At 45.7% G+C, this 21,076-nt stretch overlaps 1 protein-coding gene across 8 annotated transcripts; it reads right to left on the reverse strand.

Annotated features, from left to right (window-relative positions):
- Positions 1–1,590: 1,590 nt before the first annotated feature.
- On the reverse strand, positions 1,591–20,748 carry RHEX (regulator of hemoglobinization and erythroid cell expansion). Of its 8 annotated transcripts, none has more exons than XM_047076597.1 (8): positions 20,633–20,748; positions 17,704–17,794; positions 6,411–6,597; positions 6,041–6,304; positions 5,727–5,827; positions 4,059–4,187; positions 2,685–2,755; positions 1,591–2,152 (listed from the first exon to the last, which is right to left on the reverse strand). In XM_047076597.1, the coding sequence occupies exons 4-8, from the start codon at positions 6,049–6,051 to the stop codon at positions 1,952–1,954; spliced, it is 513 nt and encodes a 170-aa protein (XP_046932553.1). In that variant the 5' UTR covers positions 6,052–6,304; positions 6,411–6,597; positions 17,704–17,794; positions 20,633–20,748; the 3' UTR covers positions 1,591–1,951. The 8 variants fall into 8 exon arrangements, with proteins under 8 accessions (XP_046932553.1, XP_046932554.1, XP_046932556.1 ...); XM_047076598.1 differs by having other exon boundaries at positions 6,411–6,600; XM_047076600.1 differs by lacking the exon at positions 17,704–17,794.
- Positions 20,749–21,076: the final 328 nt, after the last annotated feature.

Raw genomic sequence — 21,076 nt, forward strand, 5'->3', positions numbered from 1 at the left:
ACCCCACCCCCTCCATCCAATCCCACCCTCTCCATCCAATCCCACCTCTTCCATCCAACCCCACCCCCTCCATCCAACCCCACCCCCTCCATCCAACCCCACCCCCTCCATCCAATCCCACCCTCTCCATCCAACCCCACCCCTTCCATCCAACCCCACCCCCTCCATCCAACCCCACCCCCTCCATCCAATCCCACCCTCTCCATCCAATCCCACCCCTTCCATCCAACCCCACCCCCTCCATCCAATCCCACCCTCTCCATCCAATCCCACCCCCTCCATCCAATCCCACCCTCTCCATCTAATCCCACCGGAGCCCCCCCCTCCCCTCCCCCGCCCCATTAATCACATCATCTTGGGGGTTAGGATATCAACAGATGAATTTAAGAGGCCACAAACATTCAAATCATAGCAGGAGAGGAACGAGAGCCAAAAGGTGGAGGGACACGTAGGCCAGCAAAATTGCACAGTCCCAGAAACCCAAACCAAAACCATTTCTTCAGATCATCTTGGGGAAGAGGAAGCTGGGAACATGGAAGTTGACTGGAAAGGTCACATACAGCCGGCAGGTGGAGCACAGGTAACATATAGTCTCTAAGACCTGGATGCCACTCATCTGGACTTGGGATTTGTCTTCGGCACGTTCCTAGGGCTTTCATCTTTTGAGATGTTTGTTTAGCTAATGTGAGTAAATTGCCTTTCAAGTCTTAATTAGCTATTCAAAAAAGTATATTGTATATTTATTTGGTTATTACTTATTGCGTGTTATCAATTTAAAAACATTTGAAGTTAATTCTCTGCGACTTTGTAGGACTAGACTGTCTGCAAACAGTGACCAAGTTTATCCTCCTTTCCAGTAGTGACAGTTCTTCTTTTGGGCAACTGTTTTATTGTACCAATTAGGACTTCTAGAACAATGTTAGATGAAGGAAACGACAGGTTTGTGGACACTTACTCCATTCACGATTCAATAAAATTATGTTCTAGGTCCTTACCCATAAATATCATGAAGTCAGCTGATTTGAGATAAGCTATTCTTTTATTTTTAACGTTTATTTATTTTGAGAGAGAGAGAGAGGGAGGGGCAGAGAAATAGAGAGAGAGAGTATCCCAAGCAGGCTCCATGCTGTCAACACAAAGCCCCATGTGGGACTCGAACTCACGAACCGTGAGATCATGCCCTGAGCCAAGATGAAGAGTCTGATGCTTAACCATCTGTGCCTCCGAGGCGCCCCTGAGACAAGCTATTCTTAATCAAGCTAAGAAAGTGCCCTTGTATTCCTAATTGGCTTTACACAAAGAACAATCCAGAAAAGACTATTACATTCCATTGGATTGAATTTGGGGAGATTTTTCTCTGGAATCCCAGATTGTGATGCTAGTTGGTGTTTACCCAGAACTCTGTCTGTCATCTTTTGTTCCCTAAAAAACAGGGAATTCGAAGGTTGGATGATGGCAGGCTTTCTAAGTGGCCTATTTAAAGTGCTGAGGGCAGAGCGGGATTGCTCAGCTAGACGTAGCTCTGAAAAGGGGCAGCGTGCAGGGTTAGGCACAAGGAAAAGGGGAATTGGTAGTTGCCGTTTCATTTAAAATTTTTAAGGAAGTTGTTTATTGCCAAAAAATTAAAAAGCCCGGAGAGTCATTTTAACGGTAAGGTTACCAAACAGAACTCTGCTACAGCTGATCGAACATTTTTTTTTCCACAATTTTCTGTGGAGAAAGACATTACCGCTTTCTCTACTGATATCTCCACTCATTCATACTTATCCTGGAAGTTCTACTTGACAGCTGACCTGAATCTTTCTTGCTGAATGAGATACAGTCCTACTTATTCTCCTATGCCTTGTTTAAAAAACAAAACAAAACAAAACAAAACACAAAAAACAGTCATTCCCTTCCAAAATAAGTGCAAAAATTTGTAGAGAACTGCACCCCATTAAAACCCCAGAATTCACATGGCCACCTGAGTGTATTCTACCGACTCAGAGTTAACAGGGTTCACAAAAGTCCAGAAATTGGGCCTGTGGCTTTTTGGATTGACATTGACATAGTCTGTGGTTTCCTTTATGTTCTCATAGTCCAGGGCAGGTTCAGTTTTTAGTCCTCCAGGGGCTGAAAAGACCACTTGTGTGTAATTCACGTCCTTGGTGGCCTTAGGGGAAAAAAGCAGAGAAATGTGGGTCAAGATTCCTACCAGGGTTGGAGGAGGGGACCCCCCCCAGGACTGAACTCTCACTGAAGGACCCTCGTCTCGCCCTAGGCTGGCAGGGAGAGAAGCTGGCTCCGGGTGGCTGTGTCGGAGAGCAGGGCCAGGCCAAGGGGGAACACTACCAACAGCTCTGTGCCTCTGTCTGCAGGGAATTAAGGGGTTTCAGGAAAGATGTGGAGACTCAATCCCCGTGAGGTCAGGACTCAGAGCAGACTTTGGCCTGGTGACTGGGATATGGCGAGGAGGAGGTGGTCCATTGACATTTGCATTTTTATAGTTCACTCAGACCCATTTTGTGGGGATGCCATGAACCCGAGGATCATGACACCCGTCACCCGAGGATGTTGTAATGACTCAAGAAACCCCTCCATCCCTGCTCCCATCCTCGTAGCTGGGGTGGCTTGGATGCTCAGTCTTTTACAGCAAGGACCCCAACTGCATATGAAGGGCTGGGACCACTAGGGGTGTCCATTACCTGGCAGGTGGGAGGCAAGCTGCCGGAGACGTCCGCGCTGTTGGAGCTATCTGAGGACGTGTCACTGTCATCTAGGGAGAAATAGAAACTGTTCTTCTAAGGAACACTGGGGAGCGGGGTGGGGGGTGGGGGGTGTTAGGAGGGGATGGGCACAATGGAAGGGAGAAGGGGACAAAGCCAGGCAGAGCCAGCCATGCAAAGACAAGCGGGGAAGAGAGATACGGAGCCCCCAATAGAGAAAGAAGACATTGAACAGAGAAAGGGTGGGGAGAGAAAGCGCCCCCCTCCACCCCGCCAAATAGGCAAGAATGTGCCCGAGAGTCCAGACCCTGCCGCGCTGTCCAGCTCCATCTAAGACTAATATCACTTGATTGTGCTGGAGGGAGAAGCAGGAACACGCTGACGCAGTGTGGCCCCGAGCACGTAGCTCTGGCCTCCCTAGTCCCGGCCACAGGTTTTGCTCTAGACCTGTCACTAACTCTAGGCAGGTGACATCCCTTTTTGTGTCTGGTTTTGCTCCCTGTGAAACAAGGAGGTTGCATGATGATCTTTGAGGTCCCTGCCAGAGAGTCTCTGATTCTGGCCAGGCTTCGGGGATGCTCTAGGGCCAGGGTCACGATGAGGCCAGTGCCCCTCCCTTTTCGCAGAAACACCGAATTCACATGAGCGGTCTCTTCTGGTTCTCTCCTGCGCCGAGGTCTTATCTCAGTGCCAGGGAAGCCTGACAACCAGATCTCTCCAACTGAAAAGATAAAATCGGAAGGTCGGAGCAGATGCGAATCCATCAAGAGAAAACCCGCTGGAAAAGGTGCGATCTCTGGGGAGTGAGCACCCAGGGGTAGCTGTCTTGCTTCGGAAGCAGCAATTTCCATTGTGTGAATGGTGACCTGGTGGGTCTCCCAAACCTCGAGAGAGAAAACCAGTGGGTGGTATTCCTTCTGGCTCTCCTGCCATAGGGGAACGTAGACTTGAACCATCACCAACACTAGCATTTATTAAAACCCCTGGATACCAGGCCAGAGGCAGGCAGAGGCAGTTGAAATCTCGGCCAGACGGAAACAGGTGCCATAGTATCAATGACAAAGACAGGAGCAGAGACGGCCCCAAGCCCCCTCTGCAGTGGCTCACACATGACCAGAGGGGGAAAAGAACTTAGACCCACCCAAAGCCAGCGAGATCTGCTCTGCGTGATGAAAGAGTAGCTTGCTGGAAAAGCTAGGCTGGTGAGGCCTTCAGGGAGGCGGGTGGGAGGAATCTTCCAGCCAGGGGCTGGGCTGGCCAGGACAGAGCCCGGCTGCGGCAGAGCAGCTCTCCACGGCCCGGACAGAGCAGAATAAGCTTTATGACAAGTTCTTCCCCTGCCCCGTTACTCACGCCTGTGACGGGGCGCAGACACAGGAGCGCTTCGCGTCTCCTCCGTGGCAGCACATGGCTGACGCTGCGCACGGCTGGACCAGGGGGCCTGGAGCCTGGCCCCTTTCAGGATCTGCTCACTCTGGCTGGCTAAAGGGGACAGGGCAAGGGTCAAAAGTGCCAGCTCTCCAGGTCAGGAACATCCTGTCTCTGAGCACTGCCCTCGAGACGGCAAAACATTCAGAGGGACCTCTTCAAACCTCAGCGCTCTGCTCACAACCCTGCAGCACCTCTCACCTCGCTTGCAGGACGAGCCAAAGCCCCAGCCTCCAAGGCCCCCTGTGGCCTCACTGTTCCCCGCTCTCTCCGTTCCAGCCACACTGGCCTCTCTTCCAAACAGCTTTCTGCCTCAGGGCCTTTGCAGGTGCCGCTCGCTTCCTCACTGCCAGATGTTTATACTAAAATGTTGGCATTTCAGTGATGCTGGCCATCATCCAATTCATACCTCCTTGCCTTGCTTCATCTTTTTCTTCCCTAGCACTCACCATAATCTAACATGTGTATATTACCTGTTTATCTAGTTTGTTGTCTGTGCCCCCCATGATATGTAAGTTATATAAGGACACAGATTTTTGTTTGGTTCCCTGTCATATTGAATGAATGAATGAATGAATGAATGGCTAGAGAAGCCTAGAGTCCCTTTATTTTATTTTCCCTAATTTTAAAAAAAATTTTTTTTTTACGTTTATTTATTTTTGAGACAGAGAGAGACAGAGCATGAGCGGGGGAGGGGCAGAGAGAGAGGGAGACACAGAATCGGAAGCAGGCTCCAGGCTCCGAGCCATCGGCCCAGAGCCTGACGCGGGGCTCGAACTCACAGACCGCGAGATCGTGACCTGGCTGAAGTCGGACGCTTAACCGACTGCGCCACCCAGGCGCCCCTATTTTCCCTAATTTTAATGCCATCCCAGAACAGAACACAGTAAATCAGTTCAAGAATTTAAGTCCATCTTGGAACTGGAGAATGTGATGCTAAGTGAAATAAGCCATACAGAGAAAGACAGATACCATATGTGTTAACTCTTATGTGGATCCTGAGAAACTTAACAGAAACCCATGGGGGAGGGGAAGGAAAAAAAAAGAAAAGAGGTTAGAGTGGGAGAGAGCCAAAGCATAAGAGACTTAAAAACTGAGAACAAACTGAGGTTTGATGGGGGGTGGGAGGGAGGGGAGGGTGGGTGATGGGTATTGAGGAGGGCACCTTTTGGGATGAGCACTGGGTGTTGTATGGAAACCAATTTGACAATAAATTACATATATTGGGAAAAAAAAGAATTTAAGTCCATCTTTTAGTCTAGCCATATTCCCTTCTCCTGGAATTCAAAGTCCTTTCTTCATTTTGAGTCCCTTGGTGGTGATGGAGAAAGTTAGGCCCAGGCTAAAATGAGCCCACCCTCAAGAGTACTGCAGAAGCTTATCCCTAGGTAGAAGGTCTGGGTGGTGGAAGGGCTCTGGGCCATCATTCCAACCAGAAATAGGTTGGGTCAGAGTGGGGATTACCCAGTAAGGGATGACCCGGCTAGTGGATCCTCAAGTAGGTATTCAAGGGGTATTTCGGGGCTCGTCTTGCTATAGGCTCAGGGGTGGTCCCTACACGTGACTAGGAGGAAAGAGCGCCAGGCTATTTACCCATGTGCCTGCTGAGCAGGTAGTTGATGGCAGCGAAGAGGCAGGTCTGTAGAATGAGGGACACCACTGCGATCACTAAGCCATGCCAGAACTTCATGTCTCTGTTGGGAACGGAGCAGGGTCAGAGTTAGAGGTTGTGGAGATTCTAAATCGGCTGCAAACCCACCCTGCCCCCAGCCAGAGGCAGCCATCTGGTGTTGCCGTGTGTCTCGGGGCAGGTCTCTTTGCCTCTCTGGACGGGAAGGTGTAGGGAGCCAGGGAACGTGGCGTGCATGCTTGGAAGCCAGGTGCACAGTCTGATGGGAGCCACTCACTCCGTCAGCATGATGAACTTGCAGGGCAGCTGTGGGCGTAGGTGAGGCTCAGGCTTTGGTGGGGGCAGGAAGAAGACACCTGGAAGGAACCACTCTGGGCACTTCGTCTCCACGTAGTGCCACCCGCGGGACCGTCCTACCGACCTGCAGGAGGCAAGGCAGCGGGTCAGGACTCCCGGGCTCTACGCTCCAATTCCCTTCAGGCGAACTCAGCTGCTCGGGGGGGTCACCGGCTTTCCTCTCCCCAGATTTCAAGCTTTGAATCTACAAAACAGGCAGTATCTCGTAGTTCGGTGTTAGCATCGAACGGGGTGGGCACGCACTCGATGACAGCCCCAGCGCTGAGCCCCTGGCACACCCACCATCCTACCTGATTCACACGGTCCCATGGCCAAGATATCAGTACGCTCTTTCGATAACAAGCAGCATGAGATTCAGAGAGCAGAGGCTCGTGTCTGAGGTCGCACAGCTGGCAAGTGGTTGGGCCTGGATTTGGGCTCTAAGTCCAAGCCTGCACGTTCAACCACTGGTCTTGGCTTTCAGAGAATCTTCACCTGCTGCTGGAAAGCACCAAGGGGTTGAACATGCGCGAATACGCCAGGAGAGATTTGTTAAAGAAATCCAAATCTTGGGGTGCCTGGGTGGCTCAATCCGTTAGGCGACAGACTCTTGGTCTCAACTCAGGTCATGATCTCAGTTTGTGAGCTCAGGCCCCACATCAGGCTCTGCACTGACGGTGCTGAGCCTGCTTGGGATTCTTTCTCACTCCCTCTCTCTCTCTATCTGCCCGTATCCTGCTTGCACTCTGTCTCTCTCTCAATAAATAAATAAACTTTAAAAAAAAAAAGAAAGAAAGAAATCACATGCACACCATTCGTGGCTTCGTGGGGTTTTAGACTCTGGATATCGTTGGGGTTTAGACTCTGGATGCTCTTACACACTCATGAATATGTTGATTTTAAAAATCAGGGGGCGCCTGGGTGGCTCAGTCGGTTGAGCGTCCGGCTTTGGCTCAGGTCATGATCTCACAGTTTGTGGGTTCGAGCCCCGCATCGGGCTCTGTGCTGACAGCTCGGAGCCTGGAGCCCGCTTCGGATTCTGTGTCTCCCTCTCTCTCTGCCCCTCCCCTGCTCATGCTCTGTCTCTCTCTCTCCTTCAAAAATAAATAAAAAAATATTTAAATAAATAAATAAATAAATAAAATCAGGTGCCTGGGTAGCTCAGTCAGTTAAGCGTCCGACTTCAGCTCAACTCATGATCTCACGGCTAGTGGGTTCGAGCCCCACATCAGGCTCTGTGCTGACAGCTTGGAGCCTGGAGCCTGCTTCGGATTCTGTGACTCCCTCTCTTTCTGTCCCTCCCCTGCTCATATTCTGTTTCTCTCTCTCTCAAAAAATAAACATTAAAAAATTAATTTAAAAAATCAGCTTATGAATTTCATCAGCATGTTGCTGAATATGGAATTTACTAAAAGACAAAGGCAGGATAATTTCAAAGCCTCTGAGATGACACTTACTCAGCAGAGATGGGGAGACAACCACCCACCGCCCTGCTGCAGACCATAAACCTTAAACAGCCTTTCACTGTTCCTGACACCTATTTTCCCCATCAGTGTTTCCAAGGACTAAGGGCAGTGGGAAAGTCCTGAAAGTCTTGTTTTTATTTGTAGTTTTCACACTGGGGCTTTCTAAGATCAGAACTCAGACCAAGAATCAAGACAGAGAGAAGGCAATGAGGGGCAGGAAGGCTGTGGGGTTTGCCACCAAACCCTCTCCAGGACTGTGGGCGTCGGCCAGCTGCAAGTTTCCAGAGAGAAAATACACCATCTCCTTTCACATACCAACACGCTAGCCCTTGGCAGTGGCTTTTCTTCACAAGATCAAAAGTTGGAAGCAACACATACCCAATTTCTTCATCATACTTCCTTAACCCACCCCCTTCCCTACATAATTAATTCTAGATACTTCTCCCAAAGGAACCTAACGCTATCTACCCATTGCTTGTCAAGGTAAATGTGCCCGGTTGCCTTGTAAGCATCAGGTGCTGGTAAGAAGGGGCTACAGTGGCGGGGGGGGTGGGCAGGGAGTGGGAGGTGAACACACCCCAGAAGGCAGGTGAGAAAGGACTCCGGGAAGTCCCTGAAGTCCATAGACCAGTGGGTAGAAAATCCAGTATCCCCCCGCAGGATGAGCAAACTGCAGAAAGAAAGCTTAGTCGAAAGTGACTTGTGCACAAAATGAAATTTGCAGAGTCAAGACGCTGGAAATAAAACACAGAAACGATGGAGATGAAGCAAAATGGGATTTTTCAGGAAAAACAGTGATCTTGAAGGACTGGGCAACTTGATGGAAAAGGGCATAGTTATATTTTAAATGCCTGGCTCTTGTCTTATTTTGGATAAACCCTCTTGAAATTTCGACAGGCATTGATTTCTCAAGCAAATTGCAGTATTGATTTCTGGGGCAGCTGCAAAAGATCGGACTTCACCGGGAGAGCTGTATGGCATCATGAAAGACACAAAAATCACAGGCTGGTGTCTCTAGGAACCAACAGTGTTCATTTTCAAAGGCGTTTTAGTATGTTAGTATTTTTTGTTTAATATTTATTTAGTTTTCAGAGAGAGGGAGAGGGAGAAACAGAGCACGAGGGGAGAGAGGCAGAGAGAGAAGGAGACACAGAATCCGAAGCAGGCTCCAGGCTCTGAGCCATCGGCACAGAGTTCGACACGGGGCTCAAACTCATGAGCTGTGAGATCGTGACCCGAGCTGAGGTCAGACGTTTAACCGACTGAGCCACCCAGGCGCCCCTCTGGTGTGTCAGTATTGATTACCTCATATTCAGTGTCTCATTTGTCCTTAATCACAGAAATTATTCTCCTTCTTTCATCCAAGGGGATGGCCAGAAAGCCACTAGGGCTGGGTTCTGAAACCACACTTAAATTTTAATTTCTTTTAAGGCTCCTTTCTCTCCTTATTCATTAAAAATTAAACAACTAATAGATATTTGTGGTACAATTCAAAATGCAAATAAGCAAAGCATTTCACAAAATCACCCCACGGTTGACTCCAGAGCACTTTCCACAGGTTCTCATACATGTACGTACTGTGCATAGGTGTGCATGTAAATCCGTGTTTACACGTGTACAATCTTTTCTAAACATCATACCGATCAGCAGCTTTTTCTCTTCACTGAGTATATCGTAAACATGTTTCCAGATCAGAAAAGCCTTCATTAAAAAGTTCCACTCCGGAGGCCCTCGGGCCAAATTCGGCGCCTAGGTGATTTTGTCTGATGAAGTCCTTTAAAGATTTGGATTTGGATGCCCTAAGAAGGGGTATGTGCTCTTCCGTCCCTGACTGATCCCCGAAGCCATTTGAGTTTGCTACACACTTGAGTTTCTGGCATACTACTATTCTACTTTATCAGTGTTTCTTAGCGCTCTGTGACATTCAGAGCCAGACAGTTCCTTGCTGTCTAGAGCTGTTTTGCGCCCACTGGATATTCAGCATCTTGGAAGACCACCATTGTAACAGGCTAATGTGACAACCAAAATGACCCAAAATGACCCCACACATTTCCAAATGCCCCAGGGTGAGGCAGTCACTTTTGCCCCCAGTTGAGAATCGCTGCATTAAATAAATGTCCCATTATTGTAAAACCAATATCTTAGTTTGGCTCTTTGTACAGAACCATATTGTCTACGCTTCCTTCCATCATTTTGGTATATTGTGAACATCTCACTAACCAAATGGTGCACAGAACCTGTGTCAGTATATAGCATAAAGTCCAACAGACTTCAATCTGAATCCAAGTTCTGTTCCCTTCTAGATGTGAATTATTAAACCTCTCAGTACCTCAGCTCCTGTACCTGTAAGATGAGGAGAACGATAGCCTCTATCTCAGAGAGTTCTTGTGTGGGCTCCGTGCTTTATGCTGTTTGTATGGAACTTCATGCAACATCAGGCTTGTGAGAAGCACTCGATGATTACGGATGGGCCCCACGACAGTTTGACTTAATTTTTAGATGTTACAATGGATACGGAAAAGCATACCCATTCAGTAGAAACCGTACTTGGAATTTTGACCTTAGATCTTTTTGTGAGCTGGCGATATGCTGTGCAAACCCTCTCTGATGTGGGGCAGCTCCCAATAAGCCACGCGATCATGAGGGTCCACAAACAATACACTCATAACCCTTCTGTGCCCATACACGCCTTCCGTTCTTCACTTTCAGTACAGGATTCAATAAAGTACATGAGCTATTCAACACTTTATTAAACAATAGGCTCTGGGGGCGCCTGGATGGCGCAGTCGGTTAAGCGTCCGACTTCAGCCAGGTCACGATCTTGCGGTCCGTGAGTTCGAGCCCCGCGTCGGGCTCTGGGCTGATGGCTCAGAGTCTGGAGCCTGTTTCCGATTCTGTGTCTCCCTCTCTCTCTGCCCCTCCCCCGTTCATGCTCTGTCTCTCTCTGTCCCAAAAATAAATAAACATTGAAAAAAAAAAATTAAAAAAAAAAAAAAATAAATAAAATCCCAAAAATAAATAAACGTTGAAAAAAAAAAATTTAAACAATAGGCTCTGTGTCAGATGATTAGATTTTAGGCTAATATAAGTGTTTTGAGCACATTTAAGGCAGGCTAGGCTAAGCTCTGATGTTTGGTAGGTTAGGTGGAATAAAAGCATTTCTGACTTATAATAGTTGCGATTTATGATGGGATTATCGGGAGCTGACCCCATCGTAAATCGAGGAAGTTGCAAACTACACGTTGTTCAACCCTGAAACACTTCACCAAGATGGTGACTGGAGTAGAGCTATTAAAAATCGAGTTGGTCTATTTTAGGAAAGCCAGGCATTCATGTTGAGCACAGTTTGAAGATAAGATCAGGGACAGGATGAGGTATGAAAATGATGACAGATGTCATTATTTAAGTGGCTAATGGCCCCTAACCACAATGAGCAGGTTGTTCCTTGGGGTCTAATTGCAGATTGCTGATCAGACAGTAGGCAAAAACATCTGCTCATTTGCACTCCCCCCACAACACACACATATACCAAATAACCAGGAAATGAGCAATTTAGAGTAATTATGTTGTGAAAAAAAGTGCCTAGACCGTGAAAGTTTGCCGTGGCTCATTCTATGATCAAGATTTGGACTCTCCTATCCTCTTTCACATGCTTAGTTTTGATACCCAGACCAATACTAATGTAACGCCCTGCCGGCATTTCCCAATCACGCTCCCACAGGGTGCTGGGAGCCTCTCCTCTGCTTGCTTCAGGCCTGGGTGGAAGTCCTGATACGTCCAGTTAGGCCTGGGTCCCATCTTATTGTTTCCCCCTACTTCTGATAGAGGAGCTCTCGTGGGGCTCTGGTTGGTACAGCCTAACATAGAGGTGAAATAATTAAGACGCACCTCCTCCTGGCTGACACCATGCTTTCACTGAAGAGTCACAAAGAGTCATTTGAAAAAAGAGCACAATAGAAGATGATTTACATGAAAATCATATGGAATGCAATAATCAATAATCACTCTCAACATTGTTAGGCTATCAATCTTTTAAAATTAAGTAGCTTTAGGGGCTCCTGGGTAGCTCAGTCCGTTAAGCATCAACTTCCACTCAGGTCATGATCTCACCGTTCGTGAGTTCGAGCTCCACATCGGGCTCTGTGCTGACAGCCCAGAGCCTGGAGCCTGCTTCAGATTCTGTGTCTCCCTCTCTCTCTGCCCCTCATTGCTCGCGCTCTGTCTCTGTCTCTGTCTCTCTCTCTCTCCTGCGCTTGCCTGCTGGGGAGCTGGGATGGGTAGAATCCTTTCTAGGCCCTGGAGAATGAAGGGGCTTGGTGCTTGAAAGTCCTCAGGCTCCTTCTAGCTCCAAGCATTCTGTTCTTTAAAGACTGAAGTCAGGAAGGGGAAAGAGAAGCAAATTTGGATGGAAATGGGATATTTTGAGAGAAAAACAAAATCTGTTTCTATTTTATAACATCATCCAGTCTCCTCCGCATTACTAGACTTTTCTTCTTTAATTTAATATGCAGTTGGGAATAATCAAAAAAAGGAGGAAACATAAATCAGCCAAACCACGGAAACCGTATACATACACGATTATGTATATAACCACGGAAACAGAGGAGATCAAAAACTGTGAGGCTACTAAGGAATTTTTTAATGTAATCTCAATAAAATTCATGAGTTTCTAGAAAGATATAAACGAGCAAAATTGATTCCATAAGGCACCAAAACCAAAACAAGATCACAAGAAAGAAGTTGGGGAGGCAGCATGGAATGTAGCCGCTAAAGACAGAGAACTGGAGTCTGGAAGCGTGGGTTCACACCCCAGCTCATTCCCTGCATGAGCTTGGTCTAGTTCTTGAACCCTTCAAAGCCTTAGTTTTCTTATCTGTAAGATGGGAGCAATAATAACTGGTTCTTAGGTTTTTTTTTTTTTTAATTTTTTTTTTCAACGTTTATTTATTTTTTTGGGACAGAGAGAGACAGAGCATGAACAGGGGAGGGGCAGAGAGAGAGGGAGACACAGAATCAGAAACAGGCTCCAGGCTCTGAGCCATCAGCCCAGAGCCTGACGCGGGGCTCGAACTCACGGACCGCGAGATCGTGACCTGGCTGAAGTCGGATGCTTAACCGACTGCGCCACCCAGGCGCCCCGTGGTTCTTAGGTTTGAATAAGATGGATACAAATGATACCTGCTTCTGAGGATAAAGTAAGATGAGTTATGTGAAGTAGTTATTACAACTTTCGCCACATAGAAAGAAGTATACAATAGGGGCGCCTGGGTGGCTCAGTCGGTTGAGCGTCCGACTTTGGCTCAGGTCATGATCTCGCAGTTTGTGAGTCCGAGCCCCGCATCGGGCTCTGTGCTGATGGCTCGGAGCCTGGAACCTCCTTCATATTCTGTGTCTCCCTGTCTCTCTGCCCTTCCCCCGCTCACATGCTGTTTCTCCCTCTCTCAAAAATAAATAAACATTAAAAAAATTTTTTTAAAAGAAAGAAGCATACAATAAAAGAGTTACTGTTATTTAGAAATTAAAAGCATTATTGGCATTAATCTACTCAAATTTTGTGTCCAAATAGTTGGGTTTTTGTTTTGTTTTGTTTTAATTTTAGAGAGTGGGGCAGAGGGAGAGAGATCATCTTAAGCAGGCTCCACTCTCAGCATGGGAGTCCGATGTGGGGCTCGATCCCATGATACTAGGATCACGACGTGAACCAAAACCAAGAGTCAGACTCTCAACCAACTGAGTCACCCAGGCACCCCCCGAATAGTTTTAGAAAATAAGTTACTTTAAACTTTTAAGGAACACGTAATGTTTATGCTGTATAAGCAGATCCAGAGCATAAAAAAGGTGGAAAACTCTGCAGGATCTTGTCACTTACAAATACAGAAGTAAATATAGGATAATGTCAAGGAGTTCCTTCAGGAACATCCAGGAAATTAGTTATTACAATAATGAAAACTAATGTTGGGTATTTAACATGACCTTACTCTGCAAGGATAGACACTACCACCATTTCCTAGATAAGACAGAAAGGTTTGGAGAGGTTGAGCAATTTGCCCTGGTCCCCCATCACCCCCCCACCATTGCCAGAGCCAAATTTCAAACCAAGCCCAGCTCTCAATCATTACAGCAAATTGCCTCTTACATGATATGAATATAGCATCAATAGATCAAGTTTTTATTTTATTATTATTATTATTGTTAACATTTATTTATTTTTGAGAGAGAGAGAGAGAGCATGAGTGGGGGAGAGGCGGAGAGAGAGGGAGACACGAAATCTGAAGCAGGCTCCAGGCTCTGAGCTGTCAGCACAGAGCCCAATGCGGGGCTCAAACCCACAAACTGTGAGATCATGACCTGAGCCAAAGTCAGATGCTTAACCAACTGAGCCACCCAGGCACCCCAAGAACCAGTTTTTAAAATGTTCATCTCAGTAAAACACCAAAAAACATTTGATGAAATAAAATACTCATTTCTTACTTTTTAAGTTAACAAAATAAGAATATGAGAATAATTTCTTACTATAATAAAGAATATCCCTTCTGTACCAATAATCGACATCTTACCAAGTGGTAAAATGTTTTCGCAGCCAAGAACAAAGATGTCTGCTGTAACCATTTTAAAAAATTAATCCTGGAAACTCTAACCCTGGGAAGTTAGAAGTTCCTCCGACCTCTAACCTAGAGTAATAATAAGGGTGTGGAATATTTATTGAGATGTTCTGTGACGCTTTGACATCTATAACTCACCTGATTCTCTCAATCACCCTAGGAGGTAGGTGCTATTTTTCTCCTTTTTCTTTTCTTTCTTTTTTTTTTTAATTGAAATATAATGGTCATTTCCATTTTACAGAGGGCAAAACTAAGACACGTAGAAATTAAGTAATTTGCTCAAGGTGGTAAGAAGAGTTACTGGGGTTTTTGTGCCCAGGCAGCCGGGTGTTGGAGCCTAAGCTAATTAACTGATACGTGAAAGTAACGAAGGTACAGCTTGGGGAAGGGCAAGTCAAATTTATCCTTATTTGCAAAAGATGTGATTTTATACCTAGAAATCCCAAACGGTCAATTGAAAAAGCAGTGAGATTAATCAGACTACTCAGGAAAAGTCCTGAAAGCATGATAAATATTCTAAAATTACCAGCTCTTCTTCCTATTGTATCAGCAATAACCAGTGAGGTAATGGAATTGCATGGAGGGGGGCCCGGCAACCTTAGCAGCCATTGCACCTCATAGAGCTAAGAATAATTTTAATTGTAAGAAAGTTATTTTGAAGAAAATAATAAAAACGTACTGAGAGATGTACAAGACATAAACTAATAGAGAGACGCTAATAGAGAGAACATTCCCATGTTCCAGACTGGCAATCCAGAAGACTAAAAAAAAAAAAAAAACATTTTGAAATTAATTTGTTGGTTCAATATAACTCCAGTCAAAACTACAGTGAGAAATTTTTTACGACTCCAAATTAATTCTAAAATTTATCTGGGCAAAAAATTAACAACAGTCCGGAAGATCTGGAACACGTTTGAAAAGGATTTGTGACCAGGCAGGTTCCTGACATACGATTGTTAAAGGGTGGTGTAGATTTGAAAAACTACACTAGGATGTACAATAAATATTATCATAAAAGTGGTTCACAAGGCAGTGGGAGGAAAGGAAAGTGTCATTTAGAAAATGTTGCACACAGAATAATGAATTAGCTACCTGTAAGAAAAAAAATAACTTACACTCAGACATGATACAACAAAATAAATTCCAAAGGGATTCAAGAAGTAAATAGTTTTAAGTTGAGTCATTAAAAGTAGAAGGATATGGGACTGGATATTCACATATTCAATAATATTTATTAAATCCCCAGATGAGAGAAAACTGTCTCAGCTTATACGCAATGGAAGAGGTCACAAAGCAACAGGAAAAATAGATTCCACTCTAAAATATTAAAATTTCACATGTTAAAGTCAAATAAGCAAAATTTAAAGGCAAATAGACAAAAATGTTAGAACCACTGTGTGCAATACATAACTTTAAAAGGTTTTAGATTAAAAAAAATTTTAAGAAAAGCCCTCCTATCCCCAAATGATAAAGGGGTAGGAGGCATGGAACAGTTTACAGACAATCTGGAATAGGACTAAAGCTATTATCACAAGGTAGCTGTACCCACTATTGACTATAAAAGTGAAAAATGGGAAACAACCGAATTGAAACACAAAGATTAAATAAATTAGGGTGAAGGTATAGAGTGGAATATTATACCAACATTTAAAATTATATTGAGAAGGGGAAGGTGGGTGATGGGTGTCGAGGAGGGCACCTGTTGGGATGAGCACTGGGTGTTGTATGGAAACCAATTTGACAATAAACTTCATATATTGAAAAATAAATAAATAAATAAAATAAAATTATATTGAGAAAAAATTAATCTGGGGAAGGAATCTGTTCCATGAGGAAGAACAATGCAGTTATAGTTAGCCACCTACAGAACATATTTTTTTAAAAAAGAATGAAAATTTGTACAAAAAAGAAAACTTTGGGTCATTAAATGTTTTTGTCTTTTATATTAGTTTAGTGATAACCCCCAATCACCTGATTTGGTTCGCCAAATCCCGAATAGTTCGTTGACAATAATTTTTCATATCAAATATAGATTTATTTGTGAATGTAAATTTATGGTAATTAAATTGGGGGCTATTTTAATGTTCTTTTTTCAAAAAGGGGAAATAGAAAAAATATATACCTAAATGTTAACAAAACTGCATATTGCAACTGTGGATGATGTTTTATTTAATCCTTTACACTATCTGTCATATCAAAGTTTTCTGCAATTTACACGTATCTTTTTTCTAATCAGGAAAAGAAAACAAGCCCAGGAATTCTGAGCTGCTCAATCAGCATAGTTCCAAACTTATCTACATAAAAAATTTATTTACAATCTAAACTATATCTCATCATGTTAATAAAACAGTGAGACAATCAGCTAAATGTCCGAGTTCCGATCGATCAAATACACACTGAGAGGTCTAGGTGCACGGCCCTGGGTGAAATACTCTGATGGACAGGAAGAAGGAGAGAACGCCGTCTGAACATTCAAGAGCTCACACTGTGTCGGAAAATCCGGACGTTAATAAGCGAAAAATCCAAAAGAAGAGATGTCACCATGAAGCATGATGAACGTTCAGAAGGAGTGGTGTCAATACTATGTACTATCTCAGAGGAAAAGTTGATCCCCGCTCAGTAGAATATTCAGAGAGGAGTCACTGAGTAGAACTACTGAAGAACAGGCTATGGCTGGATGGAGAAGGAGGGCCAGAGCAGGCCAGCTAAAGGTGGCTCCCAGCTCTGGCTACAGGGAAATCCACTCACCGTCTTCAACAAGTTTCGACACGGATTTAGCCACATGTAAATAAGAGAGTGAGAGCAAGTGGGGTATACCACAAGCCAACCTCACAAGTAGGTGCAGGAAAATACGGAGGAGCGGGGACTCGGGGGCCAGGGGGATTGGGTTTGAAGTTTTAGCTCTGGCCCTCCTGGCTGTGAGTTGCTTTCTTTCCCCAGGCCTCGAGTTTTACCTGAAAAATGGGGACAGCACCTGTTTCATTTTTTCAACTCAAGCTGTGTGCTTGCTATGTGCCAGCATCAGGCGAAGCATTTTGCATAAATTATTTCGTTTAATCATCACGATGGCAAACTTACGAGGTCGCCACTATGGTTGTCCCCAGGTTAGATATGAGAAAATCGGACTCTAATCCCGCATGGGGAGGACAGAATTCAAACCCAGGCTGTTTGGGGCCAGAGCCGTCACCACACTGCACACAGTATTTGAGAAGGTCAGCTGAGTGCCTGGCTCGTATGGGTGCTCAACGGGGAGTGATCCTCAGACCAGAACAGAGGATTCAACACAAACTGGCTGAACTATATAAACACACCATTTCCACAGGGCCCTGTAAGGAAACTGGGCTGACCCATGACTTTCAGATGGGAGATATAAGCAACCCAAGGCACGGAGCCATATGGTCCTGGGAGGTGTCAGTCCTAAACAGTCCCTGCTCCCACGACTGCTGCCGTGTCCATGCACCGGAGGACGGAGAAGATCAAAATATCCACCAGTGAGAAGGGAGGAGTGAGGGGACAGCAGAGGGTTGGGGCGTCACCTTTGTCCTGGGTGTCAGAAAAATCGTTTCTGGGTTCCCGTCAGCACCGGTTACCATGGCAGGGGCCTCAACCCAGGTGGTTGGGACACATCTGGAATATGAAACGAGAACCCAGATCAACCTTCCAGCCTGGTGACTTTGCAAATTCGGCCACCTTTGACAGGTCACCTTGTCTTTCTGAGCCTCAGTTTCCCTGTCTACAACCGAGGGGGGAGGGTGTGTCTAGTTCTAACGTTTTGTTGTTCTAGGATTCTATGAGTCTAACGTGGACATAGATGATGAGACTCCAATCAACCAGAAATAGCACCTTTGAGTTCCCCCCAGATACGCCACATGTCTAGTAATACATATTCATAGGGGCAGGCACTGACAATTTTTGAGGAAGAAAACCAAGTTATACGAAATGTCTAATTCATAATATTGGGGAAGTCATTGTGTCAGCAATTGCTCGAGATAAATGCAACCCGAATTCAGAGAAACGAAGAACCTACAGATTATGCTCAGTTTGTGAATGCTGCGGTGGCTCTGACCAGGGCTTGTCCATACTTTTTACTCCGCAGTTGCTGGCACGATACTTGGAGACGACGTGTAGGAGAAGCACTTTGTAACGTTCTTTGCAATCAAATCAATTCACATAGGAGAAACCCTGTTTAACCTTAGGGTTGATGTCCCTGAGTCTCCGTTGCCTCCTCAGCTCATTGGGAATTCAAACGTCTCCCTCAAAGAGTCTATCAAGAGGGGTAAGGGAGACTGTGAGACCTTCCAGCACTTTCCCTGCCTCACTGCTGGGTCTCAGGACCAGCGCTGGCTTCTTGGGCGTGACTCCTATGCTGCCTCGTAGGGCGAGGGCCCCTTGATTGGTTTCGGGCTCTGCTCTTGCCATCTTTAAATTCTTTTTTTTTTTTTTAATTTTTTTTTCAACGTTTATTTTTGGGACAGAGAGAGACAGAGCATGAACGGGGGAGGGGCAGAGAGAGAGGGAGACACAGAATCGGAAACAGGCTCCAGGCTCCGAGCCATCAGCCCAGAGCCCGACGCGGGGCTCGAACTCACGGACCGCGAGATCGTGACCTGGCTGAAGTCGGACGCTTAACCGACTGCGTCACCCAGGCGCCCCGCCATCTTTAAATTCTTAATAATTTTGGGGGGCTCCTGGGTGGTTCAGTAGGTTGAGCATCCGGCTTCGGATCTCGCGGCTCATGGGTTCGCGTTCTGTGCTGACAGCTCAGAGCCAGGAGCCTACTTGGGATTCTGTGTCTCCATCTCTCATCGCTCTCTCTGCCCCTCCCCCAGTTGCTCTCTGCCTCTCTCAAAAGTAAATAAACATTAAAAAATAAATAAATAAATTCTTAGTAACTTTTTAACAGGGAACCCCAGATTTGTCCTCCGCCCTGCCAATTGCACAGCCAATCCCACTCAAGGTATTATTTTGAGTAGAGTTGCCAAAGCTTGAATAATAAGGTCAGTTTACAGAACAAGCAACAGACCTGTCCACTGCCACAACTTCCCTAAGTGCCTCAGCTACACTTCTGACCACTGAGCTTTCCAAACTCCCCCAGAGGACTGCTCCCAGAACACTCTTCCGAGCTAACTTCTCCACAAGTGTTTTCTTTCACTGTTTGACTTCAGTCAAGTCATTTAACACCTCTGTGCCTCAGTTTCCTCATCTGTGAAGAGAAGTTACGAATAGCACATTTTCAGGCGTTCTGTAAGGATTAAATGAATTAGAATATGTCAAGCTATCAGAAGAGTTGCGGGCGCATAGCAAACTCTACGTAAGGTCACCTATTATTCTTTGCTGTTGTTCCATGACTCTCCTCTTTGACAGCCCGCATTTTCTGACTTCCATTTATAACATTGTCTTTTGTTTTAACTTCCTTCTTTTTTTCTTTTTTTTTCTTTTTGTAGAGAGAGAGAGCACGAAAGCTAGGAAGAGGAGCAGAGGGAGAAGGAGAGAGAATCTCAAGCAGGCTCCAAACTCAGCAAGGAGTTTGACGCGGGGCTCAATCCCACAGCCCAGGGATCATGACCTAAGCCAAAATCAAGAGTTGAATGCTTAAACGACTGAGCCGCCCAGGTTCCCCCCGCACCCATTCATAACATTTTCAAATTGCCACCCCGGTCCGCTTCCCACCACGTACACCAGTTTTTTTGCAACTCAGAACAACCTTCTGGAACCTGAAGGAAAAACCTTCTGCAGGGAGATATCCTCTTGGATCTGGTTTCCAGTGGACCAGAGTAATTAATTAACAGCCATTATGGAGGGGTACCTGGGTGGCTCAGTCAGTTAGGTATCAGACTCTTAATTTCAGCTCAGGTCATGATCTTGTGGTTCGTGAGCTGGAGCCCCGCATTGGGCTCTTTGCTGACCGTGAGGAGTCTGCTTGGGATTCTCTCTCTCCCTCTCTCTCTCTCTCTCTACGCCTCCCCCACTCTCCTAATCTTGCTCTCTCAAAATAAATAAGTAGACTTAACAAATTAAAAAAAGAAATTTATTTTAAAAGTAGCACTTTACTGGGCACTAAACTACTCCTTGTCTGTAATCCTCATAGCAATACTGGATGGTGGGTGGTTTTATACCCATTTTACAGATGAAGAAACTGAGGCTTACACAGGGCTAGCAGCATTCTTTGGATCTAGTTCTGTCTGGATCCAAGGTCTACCCACCTTCCAGCCAGGAGCTCTGATTAGTACAGACATGCCGCAATTAGTACAGACATACCTTAGATCTTGGGAACAAGAAACTAATATCCATCAAGTAAAAACTGCTCAATCTCAGGTCCAGTCCAAGCTGAATGCAATCGAATTCCACACTCTGGAATCCCAGCACATAAACAGGGAATCCCCTCTGAGACTTCTACACATGTATGTTCACAGATACACATTCCTTCAACTAATCTAAAATTCTACTTACCCAGGCAATACTTACCTCCAGGGCCAAGGGCAAGGTCTGATCCCAGCTGGTGTTTCGACAATGTTTCCAATGATGGAAACATCTCCTCCACAGACCCCCCAGCCCCACCCGGAAGCTCCTCACTCATTGGAGGTCAGTTGCAAATGTTTCATCATTTCCAACAGGGCGGGGACAGGCTGCTCAGAAGATAATAATCTAGCTCTGTTGAGTAGAACCGAGTGAGGCAATAGATAACACCTTCTATCTCCCTCAGCAGGGCTCTACCCTGCTCCTCTTTGCAGACAGTTTACACAGATGGAAGAGATTAGTAGTCTCTCTCCATGTGAATGCACATTGAAATACCACCAATATGCACATAACCTGGTAGAGGGGAAAGAGCACGGGCAAGAGCAGTCAAGAGGCCTGGGTTCAAGTCCAACCTCGGATATTAACTAGCTGCATGAGTTCAGACAAATCACT

This window comes from Lynx rufus, unplaced genomic scaffold (genome assembly GCF_022079265.1).
Source record: "Lynx rufus isolate CCGP_SWC_20201006 ecotype Redwood Valley unplaced genomic scaffold, mLynRuf1.p SCAF_15, whole genome shotgun sequence".
Taxonomy (NCBI): Eukaryota; Metazoa; Chordata; class Mammalia; order Carnivora; family Felidae; genus Lynx; species Lynx rufus.